Here is a 20,160-nt window from a genome sequence, read left to right as displayed (position 1 = left end):
TATTGAAAAGTATATATAAATGATATTTAATATTTATATAGTTCACTATCTTAGTGAAATAAAATTTGAGAAAATCAGATTCATTATCTTTTAATTTATATATATATATATATATATATATATATATATATATATACTTAAATTTTTGAGAGTAATTTCAATACATAATTATTTAATTATTAGTAATTATAATTATTTAAATAGAAGTAATCTATAATTATGAAATTTTTATTTTATTTTTGGATATTATTTTTTTGATTTTGAACGTTTAACAATAACTTCAAGTTATAACCTGATGAGTTGTCATCTGCTATCAGAGTTTAATATAACCTTAGATTTTTGAGAAAAAAACAGGGAAATACAGCCTCCAAAATAGGTTTTTTGGGTGTTTTAAAAAGTTTCTTATTGCCAAAGAAAATGGATGGTTTTGAGGAAATTAAAAAACTTCTTGAAGATTGCAATCAGAGTCATATATTAAAATATTGGGATGAGCTGTCGGTAGAGCAACAAAAAGAGTTTTTGAAACAATTAAATAACTTAGATATAAAAGGTGCTTGTGAAATGTGGGAACGACTTCAAGAAAGGGATAAATATGATAAAATTGATGAAAACGATGTCATTCCTGTAGAAACAGAGGTATTGTATTATGCTCTTTAAAACTCACATAATGTATCTAATGTGCAATATTAGGTTGAACGGAACTGCAGCCATGATGTCATAATTGCATATAGAAATATTGGGCTGGAAGAAATTTCAAAAGGCACTGTAGCTGTGATAGTTTTAGCTGGGGGTCAAGGAACTAGATTAGGAATGTCATATCCAAAAGGCATGTGTTCAACTGGAATCCCTTCAGGTATGTTACTATTAATGTTTATTAAAACAACGTTTTTATAAAAATTAATTATAGGAAAAACTTTATTCCAATTACAAGCAGAGAGGATAAAAAGACTACAAGAATTAGCTAAAGAAAAATCAGGTATTGCAATATTAAATATAGAAGTAAAAAAATATTATTTTATGTTGTAAATTCTTCAGGAACAGAGGGTATAATACACTGGTACATTATGACTAGTGAAGCCACAGATATCATAACTGACAAGTTTATACAACAAAGTCAATATTTTAATTTAAATAAGAATAATGTTAGATTATTTAAACAATCCCAAGTTCCATGTTTTGACTTAGAAGGAAAGTTTATATTAGAAGAAAAAGATGGTATTGCAATGGCACCTGATGGTTAGTTTTATAAATGTCTGATATAATAATGGCCATTGTAATGTAATAATAAAAAATTTAGGTAATGGGGGGATATACAAGGCTTTGAAACAAAATGGAATTTTGGATGAAATGGATAAAAAAGGGATTAAATATGTATTTGTTCACAGTGTAGATAATATTTTAATTAAAGTAGCTGATCCTGTATTTATTGGCAAAGCTGTTAAAGATAAAGCTGACTGTGGTAAATTAGTTAAAACAATCTTTAAACAATATTTAACTGCATTACATTGTTTTTAGCACTTAAGGTTATTAAGAAGACAGATCCAAAAGAACCTTTGGGTGTAGTAATAAGATCAAATGGTACTCCAAAAGTTGTTGAATATAGTGAAATTTTACAAGCTGGAAAACTCGAACAGGCCTCTGGAGACGGTTTAGTTTTTAATAGTGGAAATATATGTATTCACCTTTTTACTGTTACTTTTCTTAAAACTATTTCTAATGAATATGAACAAGATCTTAAATTACATGAAGCCAAGAAGATTATTACACAAATTGGACCTGAAGGAGATAAAATTAGACCAACACAACCAAACTGCATTAAAATCGAGAAGTTTATTTTTGATGTGCTTCCTTATAGTAAGAATTTTATGGCTTGGCAAGTTGAGAGATCAGAAGAATTTTCACCAGTTAAAAATAGTGACTTATGCAAAAAGGACTGTTTCACTTCTGCAAAAGCAGATTTATTAATGCTACACAAAAAGTGGGTTGAAAATAATGGAGGAATATGTAAGGGAGTTGAAATAGAAATTTCACCTTTAGTATCATATGGCGGTGAGGGCCTTGATTTCATTAAAGGAAAAGAATTTAAAGAAACTGAAATTATACTTGCTAAATCAGAACAAACACAAATTTAAAAAACAAATATTTTGCCCAAAAGTATTTTTGTATATGTAATAGTCATGTGTTATTAATTTATTTATACACAAGATTGTATATTTTGCTTTAAGTAAATCATTATAAATTTGCCACGTTTTTCATTATAATTTAATTTTACAAAATTTATTTGTTAAAAAAACTATATACCCTGAAATTCTTTTTCATCCTTTTATCTTGTTTATGAAATGATAACATAGTTTTGTTACTATTATTTTACCCAGTTGTCGACTTAATTTAACTATATAATGTACAATTTAATTCAAAAATGAAAATTAGGTGCTATGATTTTCACCTACCAATAATTAATGGCATAAAAAATGATTACATAGTATTCTGAGTGGGATAAAAAAAATGCATACAGTATGATAACCTTGGAAATCGTGGATAAAATAAGTGTCTATTGCTATAGTCAAGAGGCTACGAGCGGTGTGAACCAGCATATTTGACACTGAAGTGACTTATTGACGTATTTTGAATTGCAAAAGGTGTTTTGCTTATGGGTTAAATCCAGTTCGGCCTCATTTTTGTAACGTTTTGGACTAACAGGGTGTAACATTTCATGAAAAAAGATGTATTTATGGGAGAAAAAATATTTTACACGAAAATAAAATAGTCTAAAACAAGGAATAAAATATGAATTGTTTCAACATCTCGTTATTTGAGAAATTCCATTTGTGCTTACTTATAAACAGGGTAAAAACGATTTTCACCAAAAAGATAATATTAACATAACTAGAGGAGCTTTTTGTAAGTCCTTCGGAAAATCAGTACATTAATGGAATCCATAATTTTGTTTAATTATGTTGAAATAATTGTAGTAAAATTGAGGGCAACTATACTGAAAGATGAATTTATTTTTACAACTATAAATCGTTTTTTTATTTTGACCAAGTTACTAAGCAGTGTTACAATCATGTTCATTAAATATTGTATGGCTATTATTTCCAATTTTACGAAGATACAAAACTCGTTTAAATATTGAATGGAAACGCTGATGTTTAACTTATAATTAACAATTATAATCTTCTGAAACTTAAAAAATATCAAAACAAAACTCCAGTTACAAAGTTGTAATAGGGTATATATCAGTAGTAGATACAGGATTTTCTTTCGGGACGGTCTTGTCTATGTTGTTAGTTATTGTTATTTATGTAAACGCTAACAACTTTTTGCCAAGGGAGAATTGAAACAATAAGGAGACGTACTGAAAAAGCTGGCCTTATTCGATTAAAAGCGATATTTTAAGTTTAGGCAACGGAGTTAAATCTGCTTTTGATGGCGATATAATATGTTAAGGAATATACTCCTCAATAGAGTTTATTAAAATAATATATTTAATTTAATTTAAATGTTGACATTGTAACAATTTATGCGGTTACAATATGATAAGTATATAAGAGCAATTGGAAAAATTAGATCTGGCGTAGTCTTTGGGGAGAAACGGTTATATTTGAGCACTCAGGATTAAAAGATCCAGGTATGTCGTCACTCTTTCAATTGCCTTCGATCAAAGGAAACACTCTAAATCGCCTTTAATGTTCAATTGTAGGTTGCTGTAGGTATACAGCGCATATTTATATTAACGACTGGACCAGCTGGGTTAGATATTGTTAAATGCAAGTTGGTCTTATTCTCGTTACTCGCCTGTGAATTAGGCACTCCTAGCTCACACACAAGTTCCTACTGATGGAATAATTATTTCAGTTTTTTTGATCATTTGTATAGAAAATAAAATAAAATATATTTCTGTACTGTATATATATATTTTTATTATCCTTTAAGTTTTTGTACATAAAGCCTTACCCTAGCTTTGTAAGATAATAAATATTTCTCACTTTTCCATTTCACAAAAATCACTTGCTAAAATATAATTTTAATTTTAGTGCCCTAAAGTGTGGGCTTGCATTGATCAAAAATCTCACTGGGGAGCGTTGGGTTTTACGAAAAGAAAAGTCGCAGTCGAAAATTTATACCTTTGCAAGTAATCAATGTGATTTATTTAAAAGTAGCCTTAATATTATGTGTATTGCATTTAATATTAATAAATACATCTAAATTATTGTTTAGAATATGAGATAATTTTATCATTATTAAGGGGAATATCTATTCGTTTTTCCTGTAGGACAATATTTTGTACTTGTAGCTTTCTATAGACTTAAATACCTACGTTATATTAAGATTTTTAATTTAAAATATTAGCAAGTATCTTTTTATCACCAAAAATAAAATATATGCCTCTTATTTTAGAAAGCTACAATCGATAAAATTATATAGCTTTTTGGTGATTTTGTATACAAATCTTGTTTTATGGAGAATATCAAAGTTGTTTGTTTGATCTTTTTTGCATTTATTTTGTATGTTATATTCTAAAATATCTAATCTTACTATACCATTAGAATAGCTCTACCTACTCTTTTTTTGCACCAAAATAGGTTTTGAACACTTTTAATTTGCCTAAAGTATGCTCCCGAAAGTACTTTTGTTCTCGTTTTGGAGCATATTTTGGGCATTCTATCACAAAAATTTTGGCTTTCTCGGACACAAACTATAGCCTGTCTTAACCGTACCAAATTATATAACGTCCATTTTTTCATTGCTCAATATTTAGTAAAACATACAAAATATCATTTTTAAATTGTTGTTACATTGATTCACTATATCAGGTCCATTGAATGCATCCAAAATAAATTCATAAGTTAAACTAATCAAAAAGCAAAATTGTTTAGAAAAGTAACGCATTTTTTGGGATGATGGTTCAGATATATTCTATAATGTTTTACAAAATTAATAAAGGACATCAAATAAAAATGTATCTATTTAAAATTATATCTATATACAGAAATAATTTTAGAACAAATGTGCAAATAATGTCTAAATTTTAATAACGCCAAAAATTCTCGTTCTTGTAAGTAATGTTCTTGCTGGTTTTTTTTTTGCTAAAGAAATATAACAATTCTCTTTCAAAACAGGGTTCTCACAATTCCGTACCATATCTAGCAATAGTAATGTTATCTGGCTTATTCTAAAATCCTAAATTACGACCTATGAACAGTGTTATATAGACTTATAACTACATTTATTCTACACTTACAACCTTAGTAGTTTTTTAAATATTTGTATGCACAACCTTGAGTAGAGCATCTCTGTATTTTTTATAGTATTATCCGTGTTATTTACAGACGATTAAATGTCAAAATAATTGATTTGATCTGAAATAGATCCGCTTATAAGGTATTGCTCAATTTCTGGTTGACCGAATGATTTATTGGAAATATTGAGCTTTATATAATAAAAATATTGTTGCTCCAATTACTTGTTACGAATATGAGAATATTCGCGCTTTTGCTCAAATTTTGTGCTCCACTATCCTATGACATTATTTCTTAGATATATTTTAATTGAACAAAATATAATTGGTGAACGAAGAAATCTGAAATTGCACGCCAATATCGCTAAAACATTATCACTTTTTAATTATTTCTACTCTTATAAATTGGTATAAAAAAACAGCCCTTTTCATATTATCTCGATAATTATATTACGCATAACTATCACACTGACATTATAAGTATCACCGTCTCTCTGAGATATAGCTCAGTTAAGAAAATATTACTATAAAAATGAGTGTAAAAACGTATTAAGACATCGTAAAACAGTCTGCATACTGCGCAACTTCAGGTATATTTTGTTCCTTAAAATATATCCTAACTGCTAGCAACCATTGTTATTTAAAATTTTAAGAGCACAGATCAAGTGTCTCATTCAAATCACACTGGTCGCCAGTAAAATAATTTGAAACCCTCGGATATGCACTGAAATTACTTTCAAAATTGTATTGGACAGTACCCAGGTGTATATAGCATGCTTATACATTAGCAGCAGAAAATCTGTATCCTTCGGTCAAAATATTGTTATCAATTACATTTCTTTTTAGGTATTGCTTAATAACAAGATTTTATATGTGCGGCCATATTCGTCATTGGTATGTCTGCTACAAACTACAATACATTGGCCAGTATCGGTAACAAATACACAATATCTTATTAAATAACATAAAATAGTGAGCTTCATCCATAAACTTTTCAGGTGTCAACAATTATTAACAAAATATGTACATTTTGTTTGCAGGTACAAATTTGAATACTATGGCAAAAGTATCCATGCAAAAAAGGAAATAGAAGCAGAGGTGGAGTAGACGTCATAAGCATACCAAAAAACCTTGTGTCAAAGCTATTCTAAGACGTTTCATAAATCATCTGTTGCATTTTAATATATGAGTGATAAATATTGGAATTGCTATAATTTGTAATTATTACCTGTAGCTTTGGCAAAAGATATACAAATATTTTTCTCTATATATAGCTTTTTTTAAACTGGTTGATAAAATTACAGAACAAGAGGGAAAGGATAAGCAAAAATAAGATAAAAACAAAACAAAAAAATATTTCGTAAAGTTCGTTCATTTCTTGTAAACAAAAAAATTACAGTACCAAAAGAAAACTAGTCGTAGCCTAGTAGTAATGATTTTGGCCGTTGGATATTATAGTCTCTACATCCTTTCACTTAAGAGCTAACTTACATCTAAATAACTGTAGTCTCAATAAATTACTAAATATCTTAAAAACGCTATTAGCTATATAATACAACTACATGCTACGCTTAACTTATCTTTGGATTTAATTAATATTTCACAAAATCAAACCAGGGCTGGACACTGGAGAATGAACTTTACGTATCAAAGAAATGCCCCTTTATTTGCTATTTCGCTGTTTATATAGCTTTTTCATGTTTCGTAAAAAATGTAGAATTAAAAATATTACCAAAAGTGAAAGTAATCGCTGATAATTTTCTTGTACAAAAATTCGAAACCGCGCATTTTAGGCTTTCTATATCGTACTTTTTTTTTATTAAACATGGTGAAAAATTTTGATTTGCACTTGAGATTTGACCTCGGGCAAAAGTTAATTTCTCTATGGTTAAAGAATAAATCTTGCCTGAAGGCCTCATAAATATCTACAAAAAAATTCAACAATCATATCAATATACATCTTCACAGCCCAAAATTCAAAGAAATATATTTAGTAAAAGAAATAGTATCAACAAAAACAAAAATGAGCATTGCAAATGAGGGGAAACAAGTAACATTTTTTAAATAATATAAAAGCATAGCGAAATTGACTTTTTCGTTAGATAACTGTCATGAAATTGACACGATTTTTATTAAGATTGATGGAAAGCAAAAACAATTGACAAGGGTCAATAAATTGACGTCGTCGTAGTACTATATCATTGAATTAATGGATTTTTAAAAAATTGACAGTTATGAAGCTCTACAATATTCAAACGTGGTAATGTTTCGTTTGCGCGACTATAAAAAAACTATGCAAGATGGCAATTTTTTTGAGCAAGATTCTCACTTTTTGTCAAAGTATTTTTTGTCCTTTACAAGATCAGAAATATATGGTGTTACTTCATCTTGTGTTATACTTTATTTCTGAATCTCGAAAATCTACCGCTATGTAGGAATACTAGACATTTTAATACTCAAATATTTAGTCGCTCAAAGTGATTTGTGCCTTATAATTGAGTAAACAACCTATTTTATAATCATGCAATATTTAATCTATATTCCGATTACCTAATTCAGTGAATTACAAATTCTGCCAATTAAAAATTTTATGTAGTAAGCTAGGTAGAGTTCTCCATGTGACGTACCTATTTTTATTAGGTAATAATTTTCTGAAACTTTAAATTTAAAATGTGATGTATATAATTACATTGTGATGTATGGATCTTAAATGTTGCATAATTTAAATATTTGGTTATTCATAATCTTAGTGACTGTTTAAAAATGGCGTCGATTTCAAATAAAAATTTTAAGTCTACAATCAAGAGATCAGAATATTCATTACAGTCAAATTATTAATGTATATTCGTTTTTTTTATACATGTTTTTTTTACTTGGCGACTGTTTAAGAAATATCCAGTAAGTAATTAATTGTATTACTTTTAATAACCTTAGGACTCAAACTAATCTTATATATTAAATAACAAGTTAAGAATATTTATATATGTATATAATAATAATGTATATATATTTATTCCGATATAACCTAAAATATATTAAATATTTCTCCTTAAATCTATGTTTTACTTCGTTTCGCAAATATTATCTACAAAAAAACTTAAAAGGAAACTTATAAGTGTGACTTAGCTCCGATTCTTACACTAAACCAATAATGGCATCTCACTTTAAATATTTCGCGTTTTATTTTCAAGAATCGCGTCAACATATTGTCTTCTTTATTTTTATCAAAAGTATTTTTCTTCATGTTATATACTGCATAGTAGGCAAGAATCAAAAATGGTCATTATTAGCATGCTTTTTAAGAGAAATAAATGAAAGAATACAAAACTACCCAGAAGAAAAGTAAATTTTTGATTCTTCCTTAATGTATTGTTCAAAAGCCCCACGAGAAAATGTGCATATATGGTATAGAAACTGTGTTGATATTACCTTCCAGAGGATATAGCACCACCAAGCTAATATTTAAATCAAGTGGGCCTTCTTACGTTAGGAAATGTTAATAGCAATAGTTGACATCTTTTGATGCTCTATTATTCGACAGATAAGTTGCATCTTATGTTCATTATTTATATAACTACTCGTACGTTCAAGCAGAACAATAATAATAAACTAAAAATAATACAAGAATGGGGCACGCTTAAGTATATTTACCGATGCTATTTTACATTATGTATATGGTATATATGTTTTAATATACATGGAGGCTAAAGCATTCCTTTTAGACAGTTGCAAAATATTTGATGTTAAAAAATTGCATTGTATAACATTTTTGGGTAAATAATTTAAATACGAAGAAATTTGCTTTATAATAAAATATAAATTATTGTAGATAATTTTGATAATTTTTGTCTAATTGTCTAAAAAGAATATTTTTAGTCTCCCATCTACAGCAACTTAAAATTATTGCTTTATACAAGAGATATCAGGCCAAGAGTGCTATTATTTGAATATTCCGAAAATATATAAACAAATAGTAATTTATGTAGATCAGTAGTTATGATAGCAGTATCTAAAGAAAGATAACTTTTACAGATTTTTGCGAATATATAAACGGAATATTCTAAATATCTGCACCTCTAAACCTGGCAACCTCAAAAATAACTTGTACTAACGGTTCACCTTCGCAGGGGAGTATCTAAATTTTGAGGGCTTCCACTTGAGCCGCCAGTCCATCATCTTGGTTAGGAAGAGGAGCATCGCCTGCACCGATTTCATTGGGTGTCCCATGTACTGTAGTACCTCGCCGTTGGGGTTTGCGCGAACGACGCGCTGTTGGTATGAAAGAAGTAGGTTGTGGGGGCTAAAATTATACAAATAATGTTACAGTAAAGATGTTAAATAAAACATTTAAATATATGCATTATTCAAAATACTTATTAACTAGTTACAGCTTAGATTTATTATAAAAAAAACGACCGAATATATTCTGTTAATGTTAGGAGAAAAAAGTATATTGTTGTGAAGAAGTTGAAATTACATGGACTTCTAATAGTCCAAATATGCAAATTTTATATATATGAATGTAAAAAAACTAAAATTGTTTCTGTAATTATTAAATAAAGTAAATTATTAAAATCATTTACATTTCACAAATAACATGATACATAAACACACTGTAAATATTTCAGACATTTGATCAAAAACAAGATACAAATACATGTTAAATATGTACTGTGTGTTTATTGTGATGTCCTTTATAAAATCTACCTGAAAATGTTGCATATTAGGTGGACGACCGTAGGGGCGACGGTTTCCGGTAGAAGCCGGACCGCGACGCTGCGCGTTCTGTTGTGGTTGTGGGGCAGGGGGCCGGCGCCCTCCTTGCATGGCCGCGGGGTCCTTTTCCTGTTGTTGGTCGAGACCGAGCACAGACACTACCGGTGTAACAGCGCTACGTTGTTCAGCTGGAGGAGTAGCTGTGAGCACGGAGCGCGGAGTCGCGCTGGTACTGGGTCGATCCAAAAATGTACCATCCTACATCAGCAAATTACAATATACACAACAAATTACCGAGCTATCATTCGATCAGATTTTTTTTTATTATTATCAGATCCATTCAGTTCAATTCTCAAACGCATAGAACATGCACACACTCTGAAGGACCTAACCAAAACTCAAAACTGTTAATGCATTGAAAAATTCAATAATTAGAATAAGTAATACGATATAACGTCACTGTTAATGTGTTGATTTAACTTTTTACATAATTCACAAAGTATATACTATATATTAATATACATATTTTATAATATATTTTAGAAATGTATCAACATTGAACTAATGAAAATATTTCAGAATGTGTGTAATTTATAAAAATCTTAGTAATAACTAACATTTACATCAAAATGAAATTACATTATAAAGAATACATAAAATACGTTATATTAATAATGAAAATAAAATAAGAACAGCCAACAGGAAAAGGACTGTGGATCGAAAACTTACAAAATATAAGTACTATAGTTAAAAATGATATTAACTTTGGAAATTATAGTGAATATGTAGGACTAACCTCATTTAATCCAAATGGTACTCCCATAGGCCCAAAGGATGCCATGGAAGGGTGCGGACCCATAGGATCAAAGGTTCCATCGGCAGAGGCATACATAGGTCCTCCCGCGCCTGTTGGATCCAAAGCGCTTGGATGGAAAATGTGATGCGGGGGATGCCCATATAAAATCGTTTCAGGAGGTGCTGGAGCTGGAGCATAGCAAGGTCCGCGTGGAGGCGAAGCTCCTCCCCCGGGAGGTGTACCGGCAGCAGCGAAATGTGGTGGCATGCCATTTGTTGGTGGGGCGCCTGGTGCCACTCCATATGAATATTCATACTGAAAAATTTGGTAAAAAGCTTACAAAAAATACACCTCATAATTTATAAAATTATCTCATGCAAAAGAATAACATGCATTTCCTATGATAAATTGCTACCGCACATTTCGATCATAATTCATGTTAAAGTACATTCTAATAAAATAAAATGTTAATGCCAATTTTTAACATATACTTTCGAATACGCAAGAATGCTATATTGACATCAAATATGAGGAAAATAATAATATATCTTTCTTTATAGCTTTGCATACTATTGAAGAATATTCAAAGAATAATTCAATAAGTAATTAACACTAAGGAGTTAGTTTGTTTTAATATTTCAGTCAGTTAGCTGATCAGTATTTGTACAAAAATTTCTATACATTCTGTATTATGACATTTCAATATACAAAAAGCGTTTTATAATTTTCACAGCTGTATTTTTGTTTGTTCATAATTACACAAACAAGCTAGAATATGAGTGTCATGATATTACTATCAATGTACAATACTGTATAATACTGATTGAGATCTTATAAATTGAAATGATTGAATCCTTCCTGAATCTTTTTTTTCAATATTTCACGATATAATTCAATACGTTAACGTACCAATAAGTGATAAATATAAAAAGCAAATAAAAGTAATACATACGGCATATACATCAAATGAAATAAAATACTATCATTGTAAATATATATTAACAAATAAACAGTTCAAACAAGAACTCGTGCTTCGCTAAAGGCAGGCTAATTTTCTCAAAAAAATACATATTAAATTTTTAAAAACCGAACCTCAATATTGGAGCTGGGGCGCCGCACCAGCGTCCAACAGTACATAGGCCTGTGGCGGCGGAGGATACAAACCCGCCACGGCGCACTCCAAGGGGCCACCGAGGGCCTGAGCGGACTGCGGTGCAAGGGACAGACATACATACAATATTCCATACAAGTGATTTTTGAAAAAAATTAAACTTTGCAAATGTTGTATATTAAACTACAAAAGAACTTATAGATAGTAAGAGCTCCAGTTGACATTGGCAAATAATGTGTAAAAATATATTTTTTTAAGAGGAATAGAATCAAAAATCCCTTTTAAAATATAAGGAAGCTGTAATCACAAAAATGTGTATATCAACATCACTTGAACATAATCATAATATATAAAATTTAGCTTATATATTGAGAATCAAATTACTTAATATAATAATTATTTGGTTATTAAAACAATAAATGATTTACTGTTATTGTACCTAGTCTCTTTAAGTATTATCTTGTAATTGTGAAACATCTGTACTGTTAAAATTCATCACATGCATTCATATTTGTAAAAATAATACCTAGTTTTACACTTACCGGAACCATTGGATACTGTTGGGGCATATATATAGCTTGAGGAAACATCATTGATGGATAGGGAGCAGTCTGATGTGGACCCGTCTGTGTAGGATAGACAGGTGGTGCTAAAATATAATGTATATGGCTGCTAGAAAAAATACAACTAATGTTATAGATTGTTATACCTTGATATACAGCTGCCTGTTGATTTGGCTGATCTTGGCTAGCTTGAGACACCTGAACTTGTGCCTGAGTTGAACTAACCATAGATGGTACTGGAGGTGCATAATAAGCAGTCGCACCAGCATAAAATTGTGGTGGTGAACCAAAAAATATTGGCATTTGTGGTTGCAATGTAGTTTGGTGTGGAGGCGGTGCGGGAGATCTACCGTCTGCCGTTATTTGAGAGTCATATGGTGGGGCTGCGCTCGGACGGCCAAATGGTTGCTTTTTAATGGCGGGGGCAATATTCAAACGGCGCTCACGTAGCATTATATTATCAGGATTTCGTAAAGGACGACGTGCATCATCCTGTAAATTAATATTTTTATTGAAATAGTTTTTTTCAATATTTAACAATTGTGTTATATGAATTTATAATTTAATTTAGTATTACAAGTTTACACTCATAATACACAAAAATAAATTAAAGAGTAATATACAATTGGCTATTTTGAAAAACATTATTTCACTATATAAAAAATCAAATTCTTACCTCTGTTTCAAACGTTATAAAACCATAACCTTTGGACACACCTGCACGATCTTGTATTATTTTAGCTGCCCTAACAGCTCCAAATTCTGAAAACAGTTGCATCAACTCAGTTTCTGTTGTATTAGCAGCAATGCCTCCCACGAAAATACGATTTGGGACTAAAGTTCCTGAAATGAAATAATGGGATTTTCAATATACTCCAAAACGTGCTAACATTTCAAATTTTCTAAATATATAACTAGTTGATAGTAATAGTAGAATAATAGTAAGAATATGTCTTAAAAATTACCATATTTAGGTGCATTTGTAGATGGTGGTGGACTAGGTCCTTGTCCAGTTCCATTTTGTACTGGAGTAGCTGCTGGTGTAGGACCACCTGATGAATTTCCACCTGATATTCCCTTTTTTGTGCCTCCATTACTTTGGACGGCTGTCACTTGCGACTGTTGCTGCTGTGTCATGTTGGTGGTAACACCACCGCTTGACATGACGGGCTGAAAGAGTTGCGGAGCAACTATTCCTAAAAATTATAAATAAAAAATGAGTTTAAAATTAAGATATATGTATGTATATTTATATATAAATATAAATATATATATATATATATATATATATATATTATATATATATATATATATATTATATTATTTGACCTAGTTATGCTCTCCTATTTCAGTAACTATATTCAAATATTTTTTTATAAAACAGGGCATATAATACAAGCACATCTACTTCTCTTTTACCTCCTTTCACTTCAACAATTTGAAACAATCAATAATAGGGAACCACTAAATTGAAATTCTACAGATATAACTTTAACAGTTAAACAAAGACGTTTAGCATTATATATAACAAAGAACTTTTATACATTTCAGAACGCGCAGCCCGATATGAGCTAGAGTCAAGGGGCCTCTAAACAATGCACCAAACGAAAACACTGCAGTAATGCTGCGGATTTTTAGGGCTAAACTGTATGGAGTAATGCGCGAAATTTTACACAACCCTTCTTCTAACTTACTTGCAGGACCTGGAACTTTTTTACATTCATTGATTCCCCTACAACTATAAACTTTATGAACTGAAAAACTAAGCCGATTTCGCTACTCAACAACTCAACTGTCGATAAGATGGCGTCCGCCAATCGGATACCTCTTAGCTCTGACGTAACAAATCAAAAACAATGTTGCCAAATTATATTTTTTAAAAACTTCATCATGGTAGTAGAATTTAATTATTTTCTGTACAGTGTTTTTTCTTTTATTTTATTTTTAAGCTTTTGTAAAAATATCTGTGGATATAATATTAATTGTTTATATACAGGATAACTCTTTATTTATACGGTTTTTTAATTTTAAATCCTGGATTTTAAAACACAATTAAAATCATTTACAGTTGCAGCAATTTAAATATTTCATATAAATGTATAGTTTCATATAATTTTAAAGCAGAATCATATAAATTTACTTACCAAAGGATATTAGGTTTTTGAGTTCTAAAAGTGTTTCTTAAATATATAAAAGTTAAAACTTTTCTTAATATAAACAACATACGTTGCCTGAAATCATTATAAGACTAAATTATTTCAATTAAAAAGAAAAGTTTTTAAAACGTATAACTTTCAAAAAAATAAACAATTTCAACTGTCATGATATTTTGAATATTTTAATATAGCACACTGAGATCCGCAATTACTGTTATAAATTATTTATTTTTCAGCATTTCAATACATGTTCTTACATTTCAAATGAAATGATTTATTTTCTTGAGTAATAACCAAACAAACTTAATTCTTTAGAAATTTAAATACATTCTTATAATTTCAAATTACCCGCTAGTATATATAAATAAATAAATCCTGTGGATTGGTTCATTTACAAATAATGCCACCTTTTGATAATATTGTAGAATAAAATTTGACACAATTATAATCTGTCAAAAGGTTTTGTGTTGTATAGATATTGTGTTTATTTTTTAATTGCATTTTAACTACAGCGATATATCACCTTTACCTTTTGCCAAGTTAAAAATGTATTACAAATATTAAAGAATTTGTGTGGGAAGTTAAAGGCGCGCTAAGTAATTAGCACATCGTTAGACTTATTAGTGACCAAGAACATGGCGCCATTTTAAGAAATTAGTTTGTTTATGTTATATTTTAAAAGTAATTTTTTTTCTTGTGCCTTTCATATTTATAAAGGTAATTAATTATATAGCAATAGTTAATTTTGAATACTGTAAATATAAGCCAATTTACTTTTAGATGGACTATTCAGCCAATTTTGAAGATATATCAGATGTGTCTTTATTTAATCGTTCAAATATATATGAAAGTACCCCCAAGACTGATAGCTCTGTCCTATGTAATGTTTCAAAAAAAAGAAAGGTATTTTGTTCCTTAGTTCTTTTTATGTAATATACATTTAAAAGAATTATTTATATGTAATTTGGTAATATAGTTTACAGAAACCAAAAGCAGAAGAAAATTGGTAGATTCTTTGGAATCCCCTTCAGTGAATATTTCTAATGAAAGTTTATCTCATAAGTTTCAAAATATTAACATTGAATCTAGCTATTGTGTTTCGGGGCCTGCATTTAAGTATTATAAGAGCAATGGGTATATATAATTAAATTATTTTATTTTCAATTATTCATATTTTCTACTTATAGTTGTGAGAAGATTGAAACACCCCCTTCGACACCAGAATCAATTATAAAGTCATTTGATACCCCAAAAAAGCCCATACTATTTCAGAAATGTTCATCAGCTAGCAGTGTGCCTTCTCCGTTGAAAGAACAACATGGAATATTATATCCAGATTTGAAACCTTTAGTACCTCAAAGGAAACCTTTAACCCCTCAAAAGTTAAGGGAAAAAATTAATAAAGACCCTGTATTATCTAGAAAAATAGTTTCAAAAGAAGACAGATTAATTCATGAAATATTAACAAATGATGTAATAATGGGAAAGATTTTTTATCATATATCTGATGGAGATTTATTTAGAATATCAATGGTTTCAAGATGTTTTAGGAATTCATTAGAAAGGAACTTTAGTGCTAGGAAGAGGTATGTTTAAAAATTCAATTACTATACTATTTAATTTAGATTATGTTTATTATATATTTATTTTAGATTTGAAAATTTTAAGGAGAATCATAAAAAAAATAAAGAAAATTATAAAATTACACCACCCAGTAGTCCTGAATCGAAACAATGTTATGAACCTGTAAGTCCAAGAAGTCAAAAGTTTAAGGAGTACACGGACTTTGGTAAATATGTTATTTTTCTATAAGACAATTGCTAACATTTAATTTATAGGAAACCTATTGAATTTCAACCAATCTCTAAATAAATGCCCAAGGTGTAAAAGGCCATCTATTGTTGAATTTTCTATAGGAATATGCCAAAATAGGAACTGTGGATATATTTATTGTCAGAAGTGTGATAGTTTTGCATTTCAATATGGAGATTTTATTGATCGGTTAGTTAAATGATTTTTTCAACCAATTTAATTATAGTAATTTAAAATTTGCTTTAGGTGCCGGGGTATTACTTTCGCTCAATCTTTGGATAAACAGAGAAAATGGCTTGAAGACATGAGTAATAATTCACCCGATTGTACTGTTGGTTCAATATTAAACAGTACAACTGACTATCTTTCTTCAAATATGCAGTACTCTTCTGGTAATATTTTTACATAGTTTCTTCAAATTTGTACTGAAGTTATGATATAAGAATGTTATAGGGTAATTATTTGCATATGTTGAATGGTTATTTTTTAGGATATATATCTGGATATGATACATCACATACCGCATCTGTCAAAAGAAATCTCAGTAAATCTTTTGGTGGTAATGGTAGTATATCAAGACCTCAGAGAGCTTTATTTGATAGTAATAGGTCCACAAGGGATAATGAAAGTTTTACAAAAACACACAATTGTGATGATAGAAGGAAATCATCAATTAAGATCATACCAGTAATACAAAATGATAAAAAGCGAATTGAGGTTTGTTTCTTACTTTGTTTGTAAATAATTAACATAAGTAACATTTAAATATTTGGTGTTTTAGGTAAAAGAACCATCATCTCCTCCACCCAAGATTTATTCAGCATGTTCAAAACAAAGTAAAAAAATGCTGAAAAGGTTGACCAGATAATTTATGAATAATATTACATTCCTTTTAAACAATATTACTTTTTACTGGACTTTTTAAACTGTGATTTGTATTTTAGTGTTTAACACTGAAACTGTTTTGGTCAAATGTTTTACTCATTCCATTAAAAAGAAACAACCCCGTTTGTATAATACTGCGGCCTCATTTTCGTACTTTTTTGTCTCCAAGACATTTCAAACTTTTGTTTTAAGAAGTTTTAATCCAGCATATATAATCAACGATGATAATCTATCAACGTGGTTGGATTCGATCTGATTTAATTAGTTGTACATAATTTACGTTAAGTGAATATATATTCTAGTTTAGTCTATTTTACCATTTACTTTTAGAATTATGATAATACATTCCTTTTTACTTATTCAATAAAATTTTAAATATTATTGTATTTTTATATGTATATATATATATAAATAAGTATATATTTTATAAATTTAGTATAACATTTAATCGATTGGACACAACAAAATTATAGATTATACAACAAAAATTTAAAATAATTAAGTTGTAGAGAGTTTAAGGGTGCGATAGGCAGGGTTAAGGGAATTAAGAACTAATTATGCTGTATTTATATGAACCGAGTTGTGCTTCATTGAATTTTGATTCTGACAAAAAGGTGTAATACAAGGTTTGATTACTATATATTTGACCTCATCTCGATTTGTAAAGCATTTCTACAATAATAGCTATTTCGGCTATGGACTTTTTGTTCTTAGCTTTCACATTGTGCCTTATTACATTTACATATGTAGTATATCTAAACCCTAGCAACATTCGAACTAACAGTTATCATAGCAGTAGTACGTGTGATGTGCTTAATAGCTATTAAAATAGAATTTTCTAATTTTATTAGTTGTAAATTTCATGTTTAGGGTATACAGCTGCAAAAGAATATTTTTCATAAAAACAATAAAAATTACATCCTTAAAGTTTTTATCAGCATATATTGCATAATGCAATATTTAATATTAACTAAAAATTAGAATAAAAAGTAACATGTATTTATATATATATATATATATATATATATATATATATATATACAGGGTGCACAATAGGAATTCACATTTTGAAGTTGGACTGTTCGTTAACAATTAGTGCAGAAAAGTATCAATCAAACCATATCATATAGATTGTTTAATGTACTTATCGTGGAGCGTTGGACTGGGGTTCAACACCCGTTTTTGTTAAATACATGACTTGTCTCGATACAAGAGCCAGTATAGGTATGAGAAAGAAAAGTTAGTAGGGGGCGCTGCGACTTGTATCGAGTGGGTATACATTACCAGGGATCAAAATAAAGTCTCTCTTTTGTTCCAAGACCATTTCTAGTTCCATTCCAGTGGTGTATTAATTCCGTTCCGTCCCGAATCATAAGTGATTCGTAATAGTTTTCACTTGAAACGTGTTTTAAGAATGCTAATTCCTATGTTATAGTTCATCGACACAGATCTCTGTTAAAAAACATTCTGTATTCAAGAATCCAACGTCGAAATCTGCAATTATGTTTGTTTTATTTTGAACTTCTCCGACTTAACTTGCTGCCATAAAAATTTAATCTCTAATTATATTGGCTCATAAGTTTAACTGTATTTTAAAATTTAAGATAAGTTAACAAACATAACTTGGTATTAGTTGATAACTTGATAAACGTAACTTGTTTAGGTTTATTAAAACTACTTTTTTTCTATGACTACCTTCCAGTAATTATATATATTAAATTGCAAATTAGGGATTTTATAAAGTTATTTCAATATATCGATATTTTAAAAATATATATCATAGAGTAATATTACTCTATGATATATATCGGTGAACAAAAATTTCGATACTAAACCACACAAAATTTCTCTTGAAATTCAGGAATGGGAGATCTCAAAACAAATGTTCGATACCATTCTTGGAACCCTAGGTTTTTGGTATCGATATTTATTTTGCAACTAAAAGTTTGATAATCTTGTTTACAACTATCGATAATTCTTTGAAAAAATATGGAAATATCCGGCAAAAGAATATCGTTGTTATATTACTATTTAATATCGACTGTATCAGTCGTACTTTTAGTTAATATTTTTCGTTCTAGTAGTTTTATTCGACTGATTTTTAACTTCGTGGATCTGTCGTCCTAGCCGCGACCTTGACAAAAATTTACCCAATTTGTGTTTGCATATATTTATATGTAATATATGTAGTTTTATGATTATTTTGATAGTTTGCTTGTTAATAACAATATATTATATATATATATATATATATATATATATATATATATATATATATATATATATATATATATATATATATATATATATATATATATATATATATATATATATATATATATATATATATATATAAATATACATATATAGTATTTATGGTTATTGTACAACTTTAGTTTTTAGATTTTGTTTAAGTTGTATTGCCTCTTTTTATTATAGTATATTATTTAAAAATAAGAATTAACACTTTAAAATAAAATAACACATTTGTGGGGTATTATTTCATTCCATAGAGAAATTTCATTCCTTTTTACAGAACCACAGAACATCCAAATATAAAAGTAATTCTACTTCGTTTAAAATTAAATTATAAGTTGCATGTTATGTATTGTTATTATTATAATAGTATTCAGTAATTAATTTTTTCATTTTCTTTTTTCAAGTTAGTTCTTGAAGGAATATATTCATCTCGGTTTCGCTTATACTAACATTGGAAAATATAAGCACATAAAATTAACTTCTTCAATCAATTATCTTCGTCCTTTCCTCTCTCACAGTTTTTACAGGAGGGCTTGTCTAACATCACTAATTAAACAAAACAATCGAATCGTGAGTTTGACTGAAAATAGTAATCACTATTACGCTGTTTTTTTGACTGT

The 20,160-nt window shown here is 28.9% G+C and overlaps 3 protein-coding genes across 6 annotated transcripts; 2 read left to right on the top strand and 1 right to left on the bottom strand.

The window, feature by feature from the left end:
• The first annotated feature begins 10 nt into the window (after positions 1 to 10).
• Positions 11 to 2,242, top strand: LOC143193997 (UDP-N-acetylhexosamine pyrophosphorylase-like protein 1). The gene is made up of 6 exons (XM_076400524.1): positions 11 to 636; positions 691 to 853; positions 908 to 976; positions 1,036 to 1,236; positions 1,298 to 1,459; positions 1,516 to 2,242. Exons 1-6 carry the CDS (start codon positions 418 to 420, stop codon positions 2,130 to 2,132), a joined length of 1,431 nt encoding a protein of 476 aa, XP_076256639.1. The 5' UTR covers positions 11 to 417; the 3' UTR covers positions 2,133 to 2,242.
• A 4,354-nt stretch (positions 2,243 to 6,596) lies between these two features.
• On the bottom strand, positions 6,597 to 14,713 carry LOC143193990 (uncharacterized). 3 transcript variants are annotated; one of them, XM_076400514.1, is made up of 8 exons: positions 14,573 to 14,713; positions 13,394 to 13,624; positions 13,105 to 13,271; positions 12,575 to 12,920; positions 12,408 to 12,514; positions 10,755 to 11,069; positions 9,950 to 10,216; positions 6,597 to 9,542 (listed from the first exon to the last, which is right to left on the bottom strand). In XM_076400514.1, the coding sequence occupies exons 2-8, from the start codon at positions 13,590 to 13,592 to the stop codon at positions 9,378 to 9,380; spliced, it is 1,566 nt and encodes a 521-aa protein (XP_076256629.1). In that variant the 5' UTR covers positions 13,593 to 13,624; positions 14,573 to 14,713; the 3' UTR covers positions 6,597 to 9,377. The 3 variants fall into 3 exon arrangements, with proteins under 3 accessions (XP_076256629.1, XP_076256628.1, XP_076256630.1); XM_076400513.1 differs by lacking the exon at positions 14,573 to 14,713 and adding an exon at positions 14,123 to 14,286; XM_076400515.1 differs by lacking the exons at positions 9,950 to 10,216; positions 14,573 to 14,713 and adding an exon at positions 14,123 to 14,286.
• Positions 14,714 to 15,019: 306 nt separating this feature from the next.
• LOC143193996 (uncharacterized) lies at positions 15,020 to 17,662 on the top strand. Of its 2 annotated transcripts, none has more exons than XM_076400522.1 (9): positions 15,020 to 15,301; positions 15,365 to 15,487; positions 15,561 to 15,718; positions 15,772 to 16,170; positions 16,237 to 16,373; positions 16,423 to 16,585; positions 16,643 to 16,788; positions 16,887 to 17,113; positions 17,178 to 17,662. In XM_076400522.1, exons 2-9 carry the CDS (start codon positions 15,365 to 15,367, stop codon positions 17,262 to 17,264), a joined length of 1,440 nt encoding a protein of 479 aa, XP_076256637.1. In that variant the 5' UTR covers positions 15,020 to 15,301; the 3' UTR covers positions 17,265 to 17,662. The 2 variants fall into 2 exon arrangements, with proteins under 2 accessions (XP_076256637.1, XP_076256638.1); XM_076400523.1 differs by having other exon boundaries at positions 15,127 to 15,265.
• The last annotated feature ends 2,498 nt before the right edge of the window (positions 17,663 to 20,160 follow it).

This window comes from Rhynchophorus ferrugineus, unplaced genomic scaffold (genome assembly GCF_030347505.1).
Source record: "Rhynchophorus ferrugineus isolate W39M unplaced genomic scaffold, kcgeb_rfMv2 rfM3, whole genome shotgun sequence".
NCBI classification, from domain to species: domain Eukaryota; kingdom Metazoa; phylum Arthropoda; class Insecta; order Coleoptera; family Curculionidae; genus Rhynchophorus; species Rhynchophorus ferrugineus.
Note: the sequence above shows the minus strand (reverse complement) of the source record. Positions and strands in the feature narration are given on the sequence as shown.